Genomic DNA, 22,293 nt, shown 5'->3' on the forward strand with positions numbered 1-22,293 from the left:
CAGCAAAACCTGCCAGCCACCCAGCTCTTAAGGATGGGGAGAAAAATAATGAATAGATGCGGAGGGCCTTGTGGTAGTGAGGCGTTCCGGCAAAATTCCACACTTTTCTAACAAGACCATTGTAGGGAAATAATTTATTGTTAAATTATTAAATGATGACAGATTAGAGACTGAACAGAATATGCAGCTTGAGTTACACCACACCAGCACTTCTTAAATCCGAGCATGATCAAAACTTGTTAAGATGCAGGTACATGGGTTCCACCCCTCAGAGAGTTTGATTCAGTAGATCTGTGGGTTCTTTCTTTTTCTTTTTTTTTTTTTTAACATCTATTCATTTTTGAGAGAGAGACAGAGAGAGAGACAGAGAGAGAGAGTGTATGAGCAGGGGAGGGCAGAGAGAGAAGGAGACACAGAACCTGAAGAAGGCTCCAGGCTCTGAGCTGTCAGCACAGAGCCTGATGTGGGGCTCGAACCCACACCCACGAGATCATGACCTGAGCCAAGTCAGACGCTTAACCTAAGATGGAGCCATGCAGGCGCCCCTGTGGGGTTTTCTCTTAACAAGCATTAAGATTGGTTCTGATGTAGGTTGTCTGTGGGCCATGCTTTGAGAGACATTCTCTGAGAAAGATAAGAACTTCTTGAACACGTTGAGTTAGGAGATAATAAAGTAAGAACACAGATGATACTCAGTTCTTCAGAGCATACCAGGAGCGTGTGGATGGGCCTTCCCAGGTGTGTGGGAGTCCTCAAATGTCCTCTTTGCAGTTGGGATCCCTGAGCACTGGAGTGATATGAAACAGCAGGATGTCTGTGTGGTTCAGCTACAGCCTGGTCATGCAGAATATGACACGGTGGCAAGCAAGTTTAATCAGACCTGCTCGCACTTCTACATAGAGAAGGTAAGCCTTCTGCTGACATGGAGTTTCTTAAGAATGGTGGAGATGAGTGGCATCATGGTCCTGGATAAATCTACAAATACATTTGCAACCACATTGTTTTCCCAGAATTAGAATATTTTATGGCAATCCGATTTTTGATTGTAGATTCTACTCCCATCACTGTAATTACAGAGACATTAAGATTGAGATCGTGTCAGTTATTACAATATAATATTAGATTGCGATATGATGTTAGAATACTAAAAACACGTGTTGACTCAGTGAGGAGCTGGTTAGTAGTGATCTTGAAGAGACAGCTGACAGTAGAAGCCTTCCCAAAGGAAGAAGTCTTTTCCCAAAGAGGAACCAGTTAGTGACCCTGTAGAGGAAGAAAACAGGAACATCCCCCCAAAAAGAGGAAACTCTCTTCCTCCAAAGGAGGAGCCACTCAGCAGCGGACCTGAAGAGGCTGCTGACAGCAAGGGCAGCAGCTTCAAGAAAAAGAAAAAGTTCCAAAAGCTAGCCCAAGAAAATGAAAACTGACCCACAGCAACATTCCCCCACCCACCCTGATATCCCAGCAGAAACGAATTCACAAGAATCTGTGAAGCAAGCTAGTAAAAATTCAAAGATAGAGCTGCAGGGTTGGATTCGATAACTAGAAAACACCACAAAGACACACAGAGGCCCTCAGATCAGGATTCTGTGCTTCTGCTCCACCATTCACAGATCAGCAGCACTCGCTTCTGTGATTAATTCTAATGGCCCTTTCCTTGTTTGTCTCCCTCATTTTGGCATCTTCCACTTTTAAGCTTCAGTGTTGCTCTTTGAAATTATGTTCCCATTTGACCTCTATGGCAATATTATATTAATGCTTTCTTCTTTAACTAGTTTTCCTTTCGTTATCCCTGTTATTTATTTCTTCTCCAAACTGCTAATCCTAGCTTTGCCCATAGGATTTATAGTTTGCTCTTCTGTCTCTGTACTTCATCAAGAAATGTTTTTACCCTTCTTGGCTTCAGCTGCTATTTCAATGTTGACAGCTCCCAAATCAACATCGCCAACCTGGATCTTTGATCATACTCTACAACATGTATTTTTATTTTTTATTATTTTTTTTAATGTTTATTTATTTTTGAGAGACAGAGACAGAGCATGAGCATGAGCAGGGCAAGGGCAGAGAAAGAAGGAGACACAGAATCTGAAACAGGCTCCAGGCTTTCAGCTGTCAGTACAGAGCCTGACGTGGAGCTCAAACTCGGAATGGCAAGATCATGGCCTGAGCCAAAGTCAGATGCTTAACTGACTGAGCCACCCAGGCACCCCTACAACATATACTCAATGGCCTAAAAATATCTCTGCTTTAATATCTGTCTGCTAAATCAATTTCCCTAAATCTAACTCATCTCACTGTTTCCCTTTCCTTCCCCACTTCTGTCCTTGGTTCCACCACTTTCTGAGTAAAGTTGGAGACCTTTAGGTACCTTCCCTTCATCCATCAAAACAAGTCTGCCAATAAGGCCTGCATTTTCTTTCTTACCAAATTTTCTATTTCTGCCACCACTCTGTTTATTTATGTAGTTAAGCACATAATAATTCAAAACGATTTGAAGCGTCTTAACAAGGATATATATCATATCTTCAGATAAAATAAAGAAAAATGGACAAAAAAGAAAAGGAGGGTAGGAAAAATAAGATAATACAGAGGTATTATCATTTACAAAAATATATAACAGGAGTTCCTAGGTAGTTATTAGAAGGACCACAGATTTGTTTCCTTGAGCTTCCTGGTAGACAAGGCAAAGAAGTAAACACGCATTCTTGAGATTCATAATTTTCATAAATCAGAAAGAAAATCATGTAATCAGGAGACTCACAGCTTTTCACGGTACTGAGACTGGCTACTGAGAGATTTATCCTGTGAATCAAGTCCTGGAGAATATTTTCAAAATCATCCTCACAATAAATTCAATATCAAACTTTGTACCACAGCTTCCATTTTTTAATCCTCAATGTAAACCATTTGAGCAAAAACAATTCTGAGGTACCAAGACAGTGTGATTCAGGTGTGCGGCACTTTGATGGTCTGGTTCTGCAATAACAAATATGTTTCATCTCAAATATCAAGTACAGTCATCTGGTAGTGGCTGACTGGCACATTTTGAGGAGATGCCAAGTCCAGATTGAGCAGGACTGTCCGGTGGACCAGCCATGTCTACAGTGGGCTCTGGAGGTTTGCCATGTGTTAGTGGACGGCCAGAGAAATGATTTTACTATTTTTTTGTAGACACTTTTTAAAAATAAAATCTTATGTGAAAGTCCAGTGTGTGAAACAGATAAAAGTAGAGCTAGGTAATACTTAAGACACCTCTTTGGAAATCCCTGACAGTATGAAAGCACTAACAGGAAAAATAGGTGGCTGTCATCCTCCATGACTATTAGGACCTGGGACTAAGACTTTTAACATCCATAAACTTACACATAGATTCAGTAATTTTGCCACATTTGCTTTTTCTCTCTTACTCTCTCAGGTTTTGCTGAAGCATTTGACAGTAAGTTGCAGACTTCATGACACTCATAAATATTTTAGCACATATTTCATATGAATAAAGACCGTCTCCTAAATAACAGTGTTATTCCATATAAGAAAATTAACAGTAATACAGTAATATCTAATAGAGTCCATATCCAAATTTCCCCAATTGCTTTCTTATTACTCCCCCCTCTCCAAATATGTGTTCACACACTGCATTAGGTCATTTTGTCTCCTTTGTCTCTTCTGATCTAGAATATACTCTTGCATTTTAAAAAATCATTTTTCATGATGCTGAATTTTTTAAAGAGTTTAAGCCAGTTGTATTATAGAATGCCCCACATTCTGGCTCTGTCTTGCCTAGATTTTCTTTTTTCTTTCTTTCTTCTTTTCTTTTCCTTTCCTTTCCTTTCTTCTCTTTTCTTTCTTTCTTTCTTTCTTCCTTCCTTCCTTCCTTTTTTTTTTTTTTTTTTTTTTTTTTTTTAAGAACCCAAGCAAGTTTGCTTACAGATTCTAGATTTGTCTGATTCCTCCTGGGTCCTGCAAGCCAGGACTCAAGGAATTTCCCCCACAACCCTGGAGGCCACCTCCCAAAGAGGATGGATGGTCAAAGCATAACTGTGGTCTGCAAGCAGATCCTATCCCACCAGGATTTATGCCCCACTCTTCCAACTGGACCAGAGATTGATTTTCATTAATTAATTTCCTTCTGGACCAGACCCTCTAGCACTTCTCCCACAATTAGAACATGGCTAACCAGGTGAACCAGTGTCCCAAAAGGACTGAGGAGGAGAGAGGCAAAGTGACAAAGTGACATAGACAGAAACTGAACTGCCCTTGAACTGGAGGTGAAAAGCAGGAGTTGGGGAGGCTTGGTCAGCCAACTTCACACAACGAGGACTTAAGATCCTAAACGCTGTTTGCTGTCATGTGGTACATAAAAGATGTTAAAAAATGAAATTAATATTCTTCCCACGGTCTGTTTTTGTGAAACACTGGATCTAAAAAGATTTCTGAATGCAGAAAGGTGCCATCTGGCATTGAAATTGTTGTTTATTTTAATTTTCATTTATGAAAAATAATGGTCATGTTTCATTTGCTGTATCTTGCCAAAGGCTCTTGGCACCGACAGAATATTTTTCTTTATTGATTTGTAGATTGAGAGGATCCAGAATCCAGATCTTTGGAATAGCTACCAAACAAAGAAAAAAGCCATGGATGCCAAGTATGGACATAAAAACAATGAGAAGCAGCTCTTCCATGGGACAGATGTTGACTCAGTGCCACATGTCAACCGAAATGGCTTTAACCGCAGTTACGCTGGGAAAAACGGTAAGGCAGCAAGCAATCTGCCTGCTACTAATGGGGTGTCAGCTGCGAGAACCCAACCTGGGCAAGGGACAGTGTGGTTTGCAGGGTTGGTGGCTGTGCTGCAGCCAGAGTTTCAGGGTTAAGAGTCATTATGTGTCCTCCCAGAAGGACTGACTGGCCTTCGGGGGTGGAGAAGTGATTTTTAAAAATTAAAAACACATGAGGGGCACCTGGGTGGTTCAGTCAGTTGGGCGTCCAACTTCAGTTCTGGTCATGATCTTGCATTTCACGAGTTTGAGCCCCGCGTCGGGCTCTGTGCTGACAACTCAGAGCCTGCAGCCTGCTTCAGATTCTGTGTCTCCCTCTCTCTCTGCCCCTCTCAGTTTGTGCTCTGTCTCTGTCTCTGTCTCTCTTTCTCTCTCTCTCAGAAATAAACAAACATTAAAAAAATTAAAACACATGAAAAAAATTCTTAAGAGGCTTTGGAGAGAAGAACTGAACGTTATTATAACATTATTTGACGTACCGGGTCAATATGTCAGATTATAGACTAAATTGAACTTTTAAAAAATGTCTTTCTTTATCTTCACAGCTGTGGCATATGGAAAGGGAACCTATTTTGCCGTCAATGCCTGTTATTCTGCCAGCGATACATACTCCAGACCAGACAAAAATGGGAAAAAGCATATGTACTATGTGCGAGTACTTACTGGAACCTACACACGTGGAAATCAGTCACTGATTGTGCCTCCACCAAAGAGCCCTGACAACCCTACTGATCTGTATGACACTGTCACAGACTGTGTGCATAATCCGGGTTTATTTGTGGTATTTTATGACTACCAGGCTTACCCAGAGTACCTCATTACTTTTACATATTAACATCTTGGTATCCTTCCCAGAAGACATTGCTCATCTATACATACTGTGTTGTAAAACAAGTTCAGATTTTTTCCCCCCTCTTAACAGCATTTTCTAAGATCAAAGGATACTTATCACTGAAATCAGACTTTCTTCAGCTTCTCCTTCATAACTGGAATGTACCTCTCTTGAGAGCAATAAATTTGAGAATTTAAATCAGATAACTTAGTTGCAACTGTTTGTCCACAACTGTGGACATCAAATCTGTAGAAGGAAAGAACATATTTGTATTTTCAGGAAGGAGAGAATAACGTTCATCTTATAATCTGATTTTTTTTTTAATGTTTATTTCTGAGAGAGAGAGAGACAGCGTGTAAGCGGGGGAGGGACAGAGAGAGAGGAAGACACAGAATCTGAAGCAGGCTGCAGGCTCTGAGCTGACAGCACAGAGTCTGACGTGGGGCTCGAACTCATAGACTGTGAGATCATGACCTGAGCTGAAGTCGGACGCCCAACCAACTGACCCACCCAGGCACCTCAGAATAATGTTCATCTTAAAGTCAGAGGGCACAGCCATGCAATTTCAGCTGCTGCTGAAGGAGACAGCTGGTATCACATTGGGATGCCATATTCCTTGAGGAGCACAATATTACTGAGCACAATATTACTGTAGGATTGCTGATTTCCCTGAGGACAGGGATGGTGTCTAACTCATTTTGTTTTTTTTTAATCCCTGGGCTGAGGTCCGTGCCTTATGTAAACAGAAGCTCTAGAAACGTTTTATAAACCAACTAAGAAAGAGAAAGCATAGTCAGACTCCAACCCAAAGTAGGAGCCATCTCTTTTACATCCTAGACTTTGCCTTAAATTGAAGATTGTACGACAGGGAATAGAACCATGACAGGTGGGACAGCTCCAGTCAGGCTTCTGGAATCACAGTGCAGATGTGCCCCACATGGTTCAGGGGCTGTGGTCTAGTTTGTGGCCCAAGGGAGTTGTGTCCCACCCACTTGTGCAGCACAGCAACCCTGGCTCAGACTGGTCCATTTGTATGTTGACCCCAAATCTGCCTTCATCTATCTTCTGTTGGTCTTAGTTCTGCCCAGTGACAACAGTGAGATAAGCCTGCCACACTGTCAGCATGAAACCCTTCTACTATGTTAAGATTAAGGGTTAAGATTAAACCCTTCTACTATGTTCTAATGTTATTAAATAGCATATTTTCTTTATGCACTCAATTTTGATTATTTTAAAGACTTGTGCATAAATAAACCAAAGGAATCAAGCAGTCATATTGCTAATTTGTTAGCTCAGTATCTATTAGATAGTAAAGTGTTGTGGTTTTCTTTTTTTTTCCCCCAGGTAAATTTTAGATTCAGACACTATTCATTGAGCACCTAGATTGTACCAGGTAATATAATAAGTGCTTTCACATAGAGTATTTATTTTATTCTTTCAAACAATTCTATGAGGTAAGAATATATCCCCATTTTATTATTTTTTTAATGTTTATTTTTATTTATTTTTAGAGACAGAGTGTGAGTTTGAGGGGTGGGTAGAGAGAGGGAGGGAGAGAGAGAAAGCACGCTGTGTGCTGTCAGTGCAGAGACCTATGCGGGCTCAACCTCACAAACCATGAGATCATGACCTGAGCCAGAATCAAGAGCTGGATGCTTAATGGACTGAGCCACCCAGGCGCTCCCATATCCACATTTTAAAGTTGAGGAAACATGCTCAGAGTGAAGAAGCTTCCTTGCCTGAGGTCACCTAGGTAGTAGTCCTGAGACAGAAACACAATCTTGGTCCTTGTGTCATCAAGCCCTTTGCTCTTCCCATTACAGAATATGGCCTCTGATTAATGTTACCATTTCAGAAACAGCTCAGGTTATCTATGAATGACCCTCATATTTCCTTGGCTTTTTCCTTCTGCCTTTGATTTCCACTATAGTCTCTTCCTTTGAAACTCTGTAGGCCAAGAGACTAGACTGATGCCAGGGGGTGTCGCTAGGAGGCTAAAGGCACTCTTCCTTGGCTGCTGCGAACTACCTCACTCCAAGTTTGGGAGGCTGAGGGGGCCACAGGTACTGCTTCATTAATGGACATCTTGAAATTTTTCTTGCTGTTGCTATTTGTTTTTTAAGTGGATTGGCAAAGACTCCTTATTGTTTAGGAGTGGCTTCACAGCCACTGGTGTCTGAACGCAGGCTTGACAATGAATGTAAGAAATAAAAAGGAGAGACCTGCTCTCTGATTTGCTCTTGTTTTCCACTGGTTTGGTTAACTCAGGGCAAACCTGAGTATCAGGGTGTATTGCACCAAAGTGTAATGATCCTGTCAGTAAATGTCATAGTTATCCTCAATCTAAACAAATGTATGTCATTTACCTCCTTTTTGAATAAAATATTTGGAAAATACATTTGGTGGTAAACCTCTTTATCCTTAAGGGCAGATACAGGAGAGCTTGATGATAAACACAGGCCACTGTTGATACAAGACTACAACTAAACACGAGAGCATCAAGGGGTCCTCAGAGTGTTAATAATATTCAGCTGAAAATTACAGTAAGGGCACAGTACAGGATTAGTTCAGTAAATCTGAAGGGCAAATTGACCCCAATAAGAAGTCCCTGCTAAACCAAGCCCACTTTGAGACTGTGAGAGGTCTTGGGGGTTTCCCCTAGGGCCAGAGATTCTTAAATATTTTTGGTATTTGAATCACCTGAGGTGTTTGCTGAGCTAACAAGTTCTGGCCCATCCCAAAGGAGTCAGGTTCTGTAGCTCTAGAGCGGTGCCTAGAAATATGCATTTTCAGCAAGCATCTCAAATGATTCTGATATCCTGATACTCAGAGCCATGTAGGACTTTCATGACTCCAGGGACTTTTGCCTTCATGGGCCCCTTACTCCATAAAAAGTAAAAAGTATTAACGATTACACTTTGCAACTGAAATGATATGACTGTGAATGCAATTGAAGCTGAATTACATGTTTTTTGTTTGCTTGTTTGTTTTTTTAATTTCAAAAGAATCTAAAGCATTTTGGGGAACTCTAAAAGCTCCTGGGCTCTAGTCACTGTGCCAACTGGACAGGTTCGCCCTGCTAATGCCTGGGTACTTTGGGTGTGATGCTGAGTCTGTATTCTCACTAAAAATTTTGTTTGGAGTTCTTCCATTCTCATTGTGAGCAGAGCTGGAACCCACTGCCCTACCCAGATGTGGCCCGGTCCTGAAAACAGGGGAGAATAAGCCTGTATTCTTTGACGCCTCTGGCCTCTGCAGGGTCAATGCATTTATCTAATAATTTCACTCACTCAGGCATGCTTATCTGAGAAATGCAGGATGAAATGCGATCCAGCTCCTTTTGGTGGCTGATGGCCTCCCCCTTTTACTATCTTTCCTCACTACCATACTCCACACATAGCCAGGATCTCCATCTCGATAAAATCAGGAAATATCTCCCATCACCCACTTACACTTAGAAATCCATTCATACCAATGTCCTAACTCTCTTCCCAGGTCTCAGCGTGTCAAAGACTGTTACCTCTAACTGAATTAAATGTTTTATCTCAGAATATATTTCAAATTTCTCTGACCCCAACCTACATGAGGACATGAAGAAATATACTTTATATCAGGCCTAGCACACACACAAATATAACTGAAAAGTTTTATGAAATACACTTATCCTGGAAAAATACTTCTCCTGAAAAATTGTATGAAATAATACACTTTCTAAAGAGTTCACTGAAATCACCTATTCTCTTCCACTTTTTAAAAATGCTGGTCTCACTTACTATATTAATATGTCTACTTCTGCAGTAAGGATCCGCTTCCCAAGGGGAACAGACATCTTGCCCTTGGCCACAACATCCTTTACTCCAATGTATTTGATGGAGTATTGCCAAAAAGTTCTTTTTATAATCCACTCAGCCCAATATTTAACAAGCCCCCAACAGTATGCTGGACACTCTGATCAAGGCTCTATGAATACAGTAATAATCAAAACCAGGTCCATACTCCCATGGAGTGACATTCTGGTTAATAAACAATAATTATAGGGGCGCCTGGGTGGCGCAGTCGGTTAAGCGTCCGACTTCAGCCAGGTCACGATCTCGCGGTCCGTGAGTTCGAGCCCCGCGTCAGGCTCTGGGCTGATGGCTCGGAGCCTGGAGCCTGTTTCCGATTCTGTGTCTCCCTCTCTTTCTGCCCCTCCCCCGTTCATGCTCTGTCTCTCTCTGTCCCAAAAATAAATAAAAAATGTTGAAAAAAAAAAATTTAAAAAAATAAACAATAATTATATAAATAGGTAATTCAAATAAATAGGCATATAGTGGTCAATTGGTAGTAAGTCCTACAGACAGGTTTCTTCCAGACCCTTCTTTTCCTAGGCATGTTCATATAACACCTTCCTCTCTTCTAGAGGGCATATACTTTTTTTTTTTGGATGTACTGATACCCTGAGTCTGAAGACTGAGAAGGATGGAGACAGTTGTCAATTCATCTGAAAAGATTACTTTGCTTGGGGTACCTGGGTGGCTCAGTCAGTTGAGCAACTGACTCTTGATTTTGCCTCAGGTCACGATCCCAGGGTTGTAGTATCAAGCTCTGCTTTGGGCTCTGTGCAGAGTATGGAGACGGCTTGAGATATTCTCTCTCTCTCTCTCCTTCTGCCCCTCTCCCCCACTCGCTCTCAAAAAAAATATTTTGCTTATCTTTTCTGTTATATATTTGTTTCACAAATGGTTACTCAGAAATCAACATACTTTTCTAATTCTAAATTCTTACTTTGTAATAGTAATAATTATCCCCAGATCTTCTTGCAAATGTAATGAAAGTAGGTAGGATCAATTTCACTAAATCAAACTTTTAGTTAGTTTCAGGAGTCAGTAACCTCCAGTGCTTTTCATTCCCAGGACTGGTGTTTCTAGATGTCTCAGTTCCTTCCATAGAGAGGACTTATATTGGACCCCCATCTACTTTTTTTCCTGCTCTACATGGCAGGGGTTAACCAGTGAGAATTCTGCAGGTGTCACAAGTGTGATCACTTCAGATCAAGGCTAGAATCCACCCAATGGATGCATTAGGCCAGGGTTTGTCAAACTTTTTAAGGGGACAGACAGTATTTTCAGCTCTGTGGGCCAGCTGTCTTAGTCACTACTCAACTCTGACACTGTAACTCTAAAGCTGCCATAGACAATATGTAAATGAATGGCATGGCTGTGTTCCAATAAAACTTTATTTACAAAACAAGCAGCAGGCTGACCTCTGCTTGAGACTGCTGAAGAGATTACTTTCTGTTAAGAACACCTGGGACTTGAGGTAGGCTGAAAGGATAGGATGGGACAGGAAAGGCAAAGTCACTGAAGAAAGAAGGCCCAACAAATAACAAAGAGCCAGTCTGTCCAAGGAGCAATGTTCATGAATGAAGGTGGCAAGAGACTGAAACACAATTAGGTAAGAACAAGTACATTTATAAGCATGTACCATTAATTTTTGCTCTTCCATCTTTTATTTAAAAATCACACCGTTTCAAAAAATATTTTAAAAGTATTATTTTTAAAGCCATTTTCCTTAGAACCACAAACTTCTTCCTTGTATCAGAAGCTGTGCCACTATCCTGGTTACTTGTGGGTTCAGCAAGCAGTCTAGCAAGTCATCTGTAGAAATAAGTGTTTGAGAAGGAGCCATATTACTATTTGAAGCATTTTGCTCCACAATTGCATCCTCACTTTTACTCATCATTCGTTGCCTCTTGGTACAATGCAATTTTCCAGAGTGTTCTCCATCTTCTCCAACAAAGTCTTTACCATCACCTTCAAATATACTTCCTGTCTTTGAGGGTAGTTCTTCAGAAGTCAGTATTACAGGAACCAGATCAGGGCCAAAGAGACTTGCTGCCTCCTGTTTTACCACTCCCAAGCTTAAGTCCTGGCCGCCTGTCTGTTCCATCTCCATGTGATTGTGCACATTTAATCCTTCCTTTTTCATGTGCTCTCTGTTTGTTCTCAGTGCTTGGATTTCTACTACCTTAGATGTTCTGTAATAATCGAAAAGGGCGGAAACAGCTCTATTTAAGTACCGACAATTGACTTCATGGGATGTTTCCTCAACCTAAGGAAAAAGAAAAACTCTTTAGAATGGATATGTGCATTTACATGAATTAGAAAGCAAATGTTCTAGCCAGGGTCGATTTATTACAGGAAATTAATTGCCATGATGAAATCCAGAAGCGGCCTACCTCAGTTGGGTTTAACCAAGCTCTGGTATTGTGTGGGTCCTCTGCAGTTTTGAGGGCACACACAAGTATGCGTGTGATTGCCTCTTCTACCCGGGCTTGGTGGTCCTCTTCCTGAGTCAATATCAAAAAACACATTTTTTTTCATTTGTCTGTATGTCTCATGGCTTAAAACAGAATAGAGTTTAATTATGTGTCCTATTGTCTTATTAATATAAGCTTTGTTATAGAAGGAATGAACATGTTGTTGGAAGACCACAACTTTTATGTATTCACTATCACCTGCCATCTAGAAGAGCTGCAGAATATTTCACCAACCAAACGGAAGTATTATCCTGTCTATAAGACATAGGCCTTAAGTATGAGCCATCTTGTGATGTTTTTTCCAATTTTTTCCATTTGTTGTCATGTTTAACATTTTTTTTTTTTAAAAAGCACTGAATTTGATAAGCTAATTGAGGAATGGAAGAAAAATTGTAATAAACATTCTTGGCCACAAGAATGGAATGGCTAAAAGTCCAAATACGTTTTTTTTAAAGATACAATAAGCAAAGACTATAGCGTTAATGATAAATTACATTAAAATCAACTTCTGTTCATCAAAAGGCACCAAAAGGGAAAAAACAAACCAGATGTCTGTAACACATAAAACTGGTAGGAGATTAATATCCAGAATATGTAAAGAATCTGCACACATCAGTAAGACAAACAACCCAATCTTTTAAAATGGGAAAAAGGGGGTGCCTGGGTGGCTAAGTCAGTTAAGCCTCCAACTCTTGATTTTGGCTCGGGTCATGAGTTCATGATTCATGGGTTCAAGCCCTGCACCAGGCTCCACGCTGACTGCATGGAGTCTACTTGGGACTCTCTCGCTCCCTTTATCTCTGCCCCTCCCCTGCTCATGCTTGAGCTCACTCACTCTCTCTTTCTCAAAATAAGTAAAAATTTTTTTAAAATGGGCAAAAGACATGAAGACAAGCATTTCAAAAAAGAGCAATCACATGACTAATAAACATGAAAATATGCCATGAATAATAAGAAGATACAAATCGAGAAACTGATGAAATTGGTGAAAGAGAGTCTCATAATTCCAAGTGGTGGAGAAATGTGCATTGACAGACTCACTGATGGTGGGAGTACAAACTGGGACAGCAGTTTGGAAAACATGTTGGCATTATCTTGTAAAATTGAGTGCTGTATACTCTACAGACCAGCAATTCTACTCCTAGAGAAGTACATAGTTTTTAGAGAAACTCTTGTACACGTGTAACAGAATATTCTATTTATAAAAACAAAAAATAGGAAACACTCAATTATCCAGCAACAGAACAAAGAACGAATAAACTGGGTACATTAATATAAGACAGTATTATACCACTGTGAAAAGGAATTAAATCCCCATGATAAGACACCACTTCACACTAGAATGGCTATAATAAAAAAGAAAATATAAAGTGTTGGTGAGGAAGTGGAGAAATCAGAATCTTTGTACACTGCTGGTGAAACAATACTGCTTGGGAAACAGCCTGGCAGTTTCTCAAAAGGCTAAACACAGAGTTGCTATATGTGATGGTTAATTTTAAAGTTTATTTATTTTGAGAGAAAGAAAGAGTGATTGTAAGTGGGGGAGGGGTATAGAGATTGGGAGAGAGAGAATCGCAACCAGGCTCTGTGCTGTCAGTGAGGGCTTGAGCTCACAAGTTGTGAGATTATGACCTGACCCAAAATCAAGAGTCAGATGTTTAACTGACTGAGCCACCCAGGCGCCCCTGTGACGGTTAATTTTATTAGTCAACTTGGTTAGGCTATGGTACCCAGTTGTCAAACCCTACCTAGTCTAAATGTTGCTGTGAAAATACTTTATAGAGGTGATTAACCTTTACAATCAGTTGACTTTAAGGAGATTATCCTCAATAATGTAGGTGGACCTCATGTGAAGGCCTTAAAAGCAAAGACTAAGGTTTCCTGGAGAAGGGAATTCTGCCTCATGATTGTAATAGAAATCTTGAGACCCTGAGTGAGTAGGTTTCTGGTCTGCCAGCCATCCTACAGATTTCAGACTCCAGACTTAAACTTCAACTCTTGTCTGAGTTTCCAGCCTCCTGGCCTGTCCTTAGGATCCATTAATATACCATATGATCCAGAAATTCCACTCCTAGATGGTCACACAGGAGAAATGAAAACATATGTTCACATAAAAAACTGTACACAAATGTTAACAGTAGCATTATTCATAATAGCAAAAAGTCGACACAAGCCACATATCCACCAGGTGATGAGTAGATAAACAAAATGTAGTATATTCATTCAGTGGAATATTATTCAGCCATAAAAGGGAATGAATTATCGGGGCACCTGGATGGCTCAGTCAGTTAAGCGACCGACTCTTGATTTCAGCTCAGGTCATGATCTCACTGTCGGTGAGATAGAGCCGGGCATCGGGCTCTGAACTGACAGCACAGAGTCTGCTTGGGATTCTCTCTCTCCCCCTCTCTCTGCCCCTCCCCTGCTCCCACTCTCTCTCTCTAAAAATAAATAAATAAACATTTAAAAAAAAAGCCAAAACGTTAAAATGTTTTTTTTTTAATTTTTTTTTAACGTTTATTTATTTTTTGAGAGAGAGACAGAGCGTGAGCAGGGGAGGGGCAGAGAGAGAGAGGGAGACACAGAATCTGAAGCAGGATCCAGGCTCTGAGCTGTCAGCACAGAGCCTGATGCAGGGCTCGAACTCACGGACCGCGAGATCATGACCTGAGTCGAAGTCGGACGCTTAACTGACTGAGCCACCCAGACACCCCTAAAACGCTTTTTAAAAAAGGGAAGATAGTATGATATATGCTACAACATAGGTGAATCTTGAAAATACATAATGCTGAGTGAAAGATGCTGGCCACAAAAGACCACATACTACATGATTCCCAAATTGGCAAATCTATAGAGACAGAAAATAGGTTGGTGATTGCCTACAGCTAGAGGGGAGCAACTACTAACACGCAAGGGGTTTCTTTTCAGGTTGATGAAAATGTTCTAAAATTGATTATAGTATGATCGCACAATTCCTTTTTTTTTTTATGAAATCCATTCACTTTTTAAAAAAAAAATTTTTTTTTAACGTTTATTTGTTTTTGGGATAGAGAGAGACAGAGCATGAACGGGGGAGGGGCAGAGAGAGAGGGAGACACAGAATCGGAAGCAGGCTCCAGGCTCTGAGCCATCAGCCCAGAGCCCGACGCGGGGCTCGAACTCACGGACCACAAGATCGTGACCTGAGCTGAAGTCGGACGCCCAACCGACTGAGCCACCCAGGCGCCCCAATTCACTTTTTTTTTTTTTTAAATATATGAAATTTATTGCCAAATTGGTTTCCATACAGCACCCAGTGTTCATCCCAAAAGATGCCCTCTTCAATACCCATCACCCACCCTCCCCTCCCTCCCACCCATCAGCCCTCAGTTTGTTCTCATTTTTAAAAAAAAATTCTTTTTTCAACGTTTTTTATTTATTTTTGGGACAGAGAGACAGAGCATGAACGGGGGAGGGGCAGAGAGAGAGAGGGAGACACAGAATCGGAAACAGGCTCCAGGCTCCGAGCCATCAGCCCAGAGCCTGACGCGGGGCTTGAACTCACGGACCACGAGATCGTGACCTGGCTGAAGTCGGACGCTTAACCGACTGCGCCACCCAGGCGCCCCTGTTCTCATTTTTTAAGAGTCTCTTATGCTTTGGCTCTCTCCCACTCTAACCTCTTTTTTTTTTTTTCCTTCCCCTCCCCCATGGGTTCCTGTTAAGTTTCTCAGGATCCACATAAGAGTGAAAACATATGTTATCTGTCTTTCTCTGTATGGCTTATTTCACTTAGCATAACACTCTCCAGTTCCGTCCACGTTTCTACAAAGGGCCATATTTCATTCTTTCTCATTGCCACATAGTACTCCATTGTGTATATAAACCACAATTTCTTTATCCATTCATCAGTTGATGGACATTTAGGCTCTTTCCATAATTGATCGCACAATTCCTGAATATACTTAAAATTTCTGAACTTCACGCTTTATTGTTTTTCCACAGAGTATTCAAATGCACTTATTTGGGATCCTAAAATAGTTCTATTCTAGTCCATTTGCTTCTTAATGGGCTTTTAAAAAGCTGCACTTTTTTAAAGCTACCAAAACTAGTAAAAGAAGTAAAACTCCTCGAAGCTCTCAAAAACCTCCAAGAAATTTTTTTAATTGAGGTATAACTGACACACAATGTTACATTCATTTCAGGTGTACAACATAGTGACTCAACAACTTATACACTGCTATGCTCACCACGAGTGTAGTCACCATCTGTCACCATACAACATTCCTACAATTCCACTGACTCTATTCCCTATGCTGTACCTTTCATCCCCGTGACTCATTCATTCCATAACTGGAAGGCTGTACCTCCCCCTACCCTTCATCCAGAAAGGAGAGGAGTGGGGGGGGATGAGCGAAATTACACCATTACAAATATGTTACATATATATTATTTTACATGTATAAATACAATAAGACACAAAAATGGAAAAATTATTAGAGCAAGAGGAAAGTTGTTAAAAAATTAACAAAAATATTCTTTAAAGTTTGGGGGAAAATATTAATAAAGTAAATATATTTCAATACTAAAAGAATAAGGAGGAATACTAAAAGAAACAGATTTTAAAAAGGCACAATTGAGAAGAATTGAGAATATACTTTATCCTTTGGAAAATATTAAAATAGAATCTGCACCACTTTAACAGAGAAACAAAGAACAGATGAATATTGTACCACCTGAACAGAACTAAAATTTCTACTTTTTTCCCCAAATCTATGTGACTTGTGACAAGAATACCAGAGTCAGGAGTTTGCCTGAGTTACCGAATATTTTACGTTTTAAAACCTAAGGGTTTTTGGAGTCAAATTTGGCAACGTGAAAAAACTATGGTTCAGTGCTTGAAGAGATAAGGATAAAAGCAACACATGACAGAGGAAGATAATAATTACTCAGCTCCTAATCTGCATTCCAGTTTTTCAAGGAAGAATGAATGAACTGTGAAGTATATAGAAGTTATAGAAGGAACTACATTTCTGGCTTGGTGAAGGACAGAAATCATCTACTTTAAGTCAGCGTAACTTGTATACTCAATGACACCAATCCTTTGAAAACTTCTAAGAGAGACAGCTGAACAGACAGTATATAACAAACTTCTAAAAAGACCATAGTGAAGGCTTTTAAAATCTTGGGGCCAGGTGAACTCAAATCTAAATAAAACAGGAACAAATGGTATTCTATATAGTACGTTAAGAAAGAATACATCACAACCAAGTATGGATTTGTTCCAGAAATTGATGGCCCATACTAGAAAATCCATTGATTTAATTTACTCAAATACCAGATATTTACTAAAGAGGAGTCTTATTTGATCATTTCCATCGACGCTTAAAAGGCATTCTACAAAGTTTAACACCTTTCCTGAATTAAAAAAACCCCAACAAAATAAGTAATGAATTGACAGATACTTAACATATATATATATATATATATATATATATATATATATATACATACACACACACAACTCACCCACAAATCCAGCATTTTACTTCAAGAAAAATCACTAGAGAATTCTCTCTAAAATCAGAAAAAGACAAGGATGCCCCCTATCTCCATTATTTTGTATTATTGATTTGGAAGTACTAGCCAATGTGATTGGACAAAGGAAAATAACTACAGGAAAACAAATTGGAAAGGAACAGGTAAAAGTATCTTAATTTTCAGATAATCTGAGAGATACCTTAAAACCCAAGAAAGTCAATAAAAAAATCACTACACACAAGAAAATAATTCAAATTAACACAAAAATCAATAGTCTTCATATACACCAACAACATCCACTCAAATGATATAATGGAAGAGAAGACCCACCTCACTTACCATAGCAGCCAAAAAAAGATAAAATGCCCAGGAATAAACCTTGAAAAGAAATGTGCAAATCCAATGTGAGGAAAACTTTAAAACAATCCTGGAACAAAGACAACTAGACTTGGACGAGAAGAAAGATATCTCATTCCTGGATAGGACATTTCAACACCATACAGCTCATATAAAATTTAATATAAATGGAATAAAAATATCAATCATTTTTTTTCCCTGAAGGTAGATGAACTGACTCTAAAGATCACATGAAAAAACAAATTCAAGAAGAGTCAGGGAAACACTGCAAAAAAAAAAAAAAAAAGGTTTCTGCCCTTACAGATACTAAAACCATACTGTAAGACTTCTCTAGATAAAACAGGGTGAAGTGTTGAAAGAACATGAAGAAAGGCCAATGGAAGAAATAGACCCAACCAAGTACACATAGATATCTAGTATATGATTAAAGCAACATTTCAAATCACCAGAGAAAAGACAGACTTTAAAATAAATGATGTCCCTGACAATTCTATTATCATTTGGTAAAAGATAAAAATAGATCTCAGAGTGCCTGAGTAGCGCAGTCGGTTAAGCTTCCGACTTCAGCTCAGGTCATGATCTCGCCGTCAGTGAGTTAGAGCCTGCTTTGAGCTCTGTGCTGACAGCACAGAGCCTGGAGCCTGCTTTGGATTCTGTTTCTCCTGCTCTCTCTCTCTCTCTGCCCCTCCACTGCTCTCTCTCTCTCTCTCTCTCTCTCTCAAAAATAAATAAACATTAAAAAATTAAAAAAAAATAGACCGCAACCTTACATCATACATTAGTAAAAACCACTAAGTGGATGAGAGACCTAAATGTAAAAAAAATGAAACAATCCAAGTTCTAAATTCCTTTATGACCTGGAAAAAGGAAATGTTTTTCTAACTATGATTCAGAAATCAGAAGCAATAACGTTCAACAATATATCCTGTTGGTGAGGCTGTGGAGGAAAGAAACACATCATGTACTACTGATGGAAATGCAAAATGGCACAATCACTGTAAAGTAGAATTTGGCAAAACCTAACAAAATTAAAGATCCATTTACCTCGTGATTTGGCTAACCCACTTTTAAGACTACCCAAAGACACTCTCCTGGCAAATATAAAACAACATGTGCACAAAGTTACTCACTGGCACTATTTATAATTACAAAAGGCTGGAAACAACCCAAACATCCATCCACATGGGAACCAGTGAATAAATGATTCTGTGCCATATAATGGGGTACTGAACAGCTGTTGGGGAAAAAAGTGAAAATATCTCTGTAATATCATGTAGTCACATTCAGAATAGCATTATAGTATTATTGTGTGAAAAAAGCAGGGTGCAGAACACTGTAACTTATTACTTTCTGTGTAAGAAAGGAGAGGAACTAAGAGGGAATATATATGGATAAGCATATAAATCAAATATATAAAGGTTTGTTTATATTATTATTCACATATAAAGTCATAAATATATTTGTTCATTTAGTTAATTATTTCCATATATGTTCACAAAGAAGATACACTGGAATGATAAACTAGAAATAATTAAAAACAGAGCCTTGCCCAAGGGAAGAAGGATGGAATGGAGGGGACAGAGAGGAAAAGGAGAATTCTCTACATATACTTTTTAATACCATTTTAACAAGTTAAATGATTAATGTATTCAAAATATTAAATTAGGTCAAAATGGGAAAAAAAGTAAATCCTAATGTTGAAAACACACTGAAACAAACAAATCTACCTAAAATTAGTAACATGACCACAAGTGAAAAGAATCCCTTCACAGTAATTTCTAAACACAGTACTTTGTACCCCCTTACTGGAATATGGTCTAACAATAAAAAGGATCAAAAAGAATCTTAAATTTTATTTGCAAGTTTTGATATTGGAATTTTGAAACTGTAAATGTGAACGTCTTAAACATATATAGGTGAATAAAGGAAATAAGTAGATGTTACTGTAAGGATGGATCTGGATTTTCAGTGTAAGAGAAGAGATAAAAACACAGAAACAAATAGGGAAAAAATTTATAATATTAATCTTGAATTAGAAATATAAATATATCCATATCTACCTATCTACCTACCTATCTATCTATCTTACAATCTAGCTTTATCACTTAAAGGTCTGGAAACAGTGACACACCAGTAAAAACGAACGACAGCCTCAGAGCCCCAATCTCAGTTTCTAAGTACCATCCCTCACTGAAACGAACCATGACCACTTGGAGAAATTACTGATTTCCAAGTGTGAGGCAAGGAAAATACAAGGCAATCCTGAGATATCTTCTTGTACTAGAAAGCAAGGATACATTCTAGGATGAATGAGGACATATCAAAAGGGCACAGGCCCGCTTGAAGGAGTTCACTAACAACACAGAAGAGAACCAAATTCAAAACTATCTTGGCAAGCTGGAATGCTCAACCAAATGACCATGACAACAGCTGAGAGAGGTGACTGGAGTCCTGGATGCAGGTTTAAATAACCAGCTTTACAGCTTCACAAGGGAGGGCAGCCAGACATGGAAGCTGATCATGTGAACAAAAGCACTGGATATTCTCAAGCTGAATATGAACCCAAAGTGAGATCAGATTCCTAAAGGCTAATGCAATATTATAAGCAGCACTGAATAAATTTAGGATCTAAGTCATGTGAGACAGAAATCATATTCCATGAACTGAGGCCTCCTGGTATTTGTACATTAGGAGGGCTACTCTTGACATAATAGTCCTTCCTCCTCCTCATAGCAATTTCTGTTTTTAAACACTTCCCATGTGTTAGGCAGCGGATTAGTTTTCCCCAACTTCAGTCTCACAACTACCCTACTGAGGTGGGTGCAATCATAATCCCCATTCTGCAAGTGAGGAAACTTAGGCTTAATGAGATTAGCTAACTATCTAGGTTAGCCAGCTAATAAAGGTACAGACCTGAAACTTAAACCTACCAAGTTCCAAAGTCTATGACCAAAATGGTGAAGAGTCTGGAAAAAAATAAAAGTCATATAAAAAACAGTATTAAAGAAACCAGAGGTTTTGAGCCTGGGAAAGAAAAATTTAAGGAGACATATGGCAGGTATCGTCAAATATTTAAAAAAGAAAAAAATTCAGGGTGCCTAAGTGGCTCAATTGGTTAAATGGCTGACTCTTAATCTCAGCTCAGGTCCTGATCTCAGGGTCGTGAGTTCAAGTCCCACACTGGGCTCTGCAGTGGGCATGAAGCCTACTTAAAAAAAAATTGTGTATAGTTTCAGAAATAATCGGTACATTGATAAGCAGGCGGGTGACAGCTCCAATATTTAACAACGAAAAGAGCTACCTTGAGAGTGAAGCACTGTCAGGACTGGTAGTGGATGGTATTTTGACATTTGCCCCAACTACAATTCAGCATGCTACCAGCAGAACTGAGTAACTAACTGAGTCTACAGATCTCCCACCATTCCTCTCACCTAATCCCCGATAGTACAGCTTCTTGTGATTAGTATTCCTTATGCTCCACCCATGACAAAGCCCTCCCCATTACCAAAGGATGAGGAAATCCCGAGGGGAGGATACAGTAGCCAAAGAGAAACGAGAGATGCATTCAAAACCTTTGCAATCAAAGCCTCTGGTTAAAGAGGCACAGGTGCAATGAAGGCCTTGGTTGAACCACACTGGGCAGCCATTTTCATTGTCAAGTAGAGCAGGTGACCAGGATTAAGCAGGGCATATTTCAGGGAAAAGTCCTCTGGCAGAAATGAAATGATAAAGTCTTGGCACTCAAAGACTCTACTTTAAGGAAATGTATAAGCCAGGACAAAGAATTGTGCAATTAGTAATAAGGACCCTGAACCAAGAAGCAGTTATCTCTGGCCCAGATGGTATAGAAAGGACTGGTAATGTGGAACATACACGGCAGATCTAGACAGGCCCAACACAGTTCTCCTAATAACACTAGTCAAAGGAGAAGACCCTGCACACCAACATTGGGGCCCATCATGTGCCCTGAAAAGAAAGAATGGTGCATCACCGAGAATCCTAATTCCAACCTAAACACCCATTAACACAGCATAGAATACATCAATGATAGCATATCAAACCAAAGTTAATACTGGAACTTTTTTTATAGACAGACTATATATACCTTAAAAGCAGGGATTACATTTACTTAAAAAAAAAAAAAAAAAGTACCAGCTCAATCCATGAGTTTATACTGACAGTGACGGGATCGATGGATTCTACGTAATGCCACCAGTGTCTGGGAACAAACAGAACCTGAAAAACAAACAAAAATTAAGTTAGCACAAGAACAGCACATTTTGTTTTTATGTCAGAATCAGACCCTAGCTGAAACTGCTAGGAATACATACAAATTTATAGTAACATTGCTGTCGGAAAGGGAAACAAGAAACAAAAACAAACACGCAATCTTTGTATTCCTTTTTTTAATTGATAAGTTCATATCTTCTACAAAGAATATTGCTAGCTTTCCAGTCTCCTTAATTCTAAACCTGTTCTGTCTGCATCTAAATATTAGTAAAGGACTCTGA

General features: G+C 39.4%; 2 protein-coding genes across 8 annotated transcripts in view; one reads left to right on the top strand and one right to left on the bottom strand.

Moving 5' to 3' along the window:
- Positions 1-5,973, top strand: part of PARP14 (poly(ADP-ribose) polymerase family member 14) — a 42,288-nt gene extending 36,315 nt beyond the window's left edge. For 3 of the 4 annotated variants that reach the window (XM_042954792.1, XM_042954794.1, XM_042954793.1), the window contains 3 exons: positions 772-905; positions 4,575-4,749; positions 5,321-5,973. In XM_042954792.1, the coding sequence (XP_042810726.1) occupies positions 772-905; positions 4,575-4,749; positions 5,321-5,610 (599 nt within the window). In that variant the 3' untranslated portion in view covers positions 5,611-5,973. Of the gene's footprint in view, positions 1-771; positions 906-4,574; positions 4,750-5,320 lie in introns of those variants that run through there. The other variant, XM_042954795.1, reaches the window with a different exon arrangement.
- A 4,831-nt stretch (positions 5,974-10,804) lies between these two features.
- Positions 10,805-22,293, bottom strand: part of HSPBAP1 (HSPB1 associated protein 1) — a 57,689-nt gene continuing 46,200 nt past the window's right edge. The window contains exons 6-9 of one of the 4 annotated variants that reach the window (XM_042954767.1): positions 21,935-22,018; positions 17,765-17,803; positions 11,825-11,935; positions 10,805-11,697 (exon numbers count right to left, since the gene is read on the bottom strand). In XM_042954767.1, coding sequence (XP_042810701.1) covers positions 11,158-11,697; positions 11,825-11,935; positions 17,765-17,803; positions 21,935-22,018 — 774 coding nt within the window. In that variant the 3' untranslated portion in view covers positions 10,805-11,157. Of the gene's footprint in view, positions 11,698-11,824; positions 11,936-17,755; positions 17,804-21,934; positions 22,019-22,293 lie in introns of all 4 variants that reach the window. The other 3 variants (XM_042954766.1, XM_042954768.1, XM_042954769.1) reach the window with 3 other exon arrangements.

Source organism: Panthera leo, chromosome C2 (assembly GCF_018350215.1).
Source record: "Panthera leo isolate Ple1 chromosome C2, P.leo_Ple1_pat1.1, whole genome shotgun sequence".
Classification (NCBI taxonomy): domain Eukaryota; kingdom Metazoa; phylum Chordata; class Mammalia; order Carnivora; family Felidae; genus Panthera; species Panthera leo.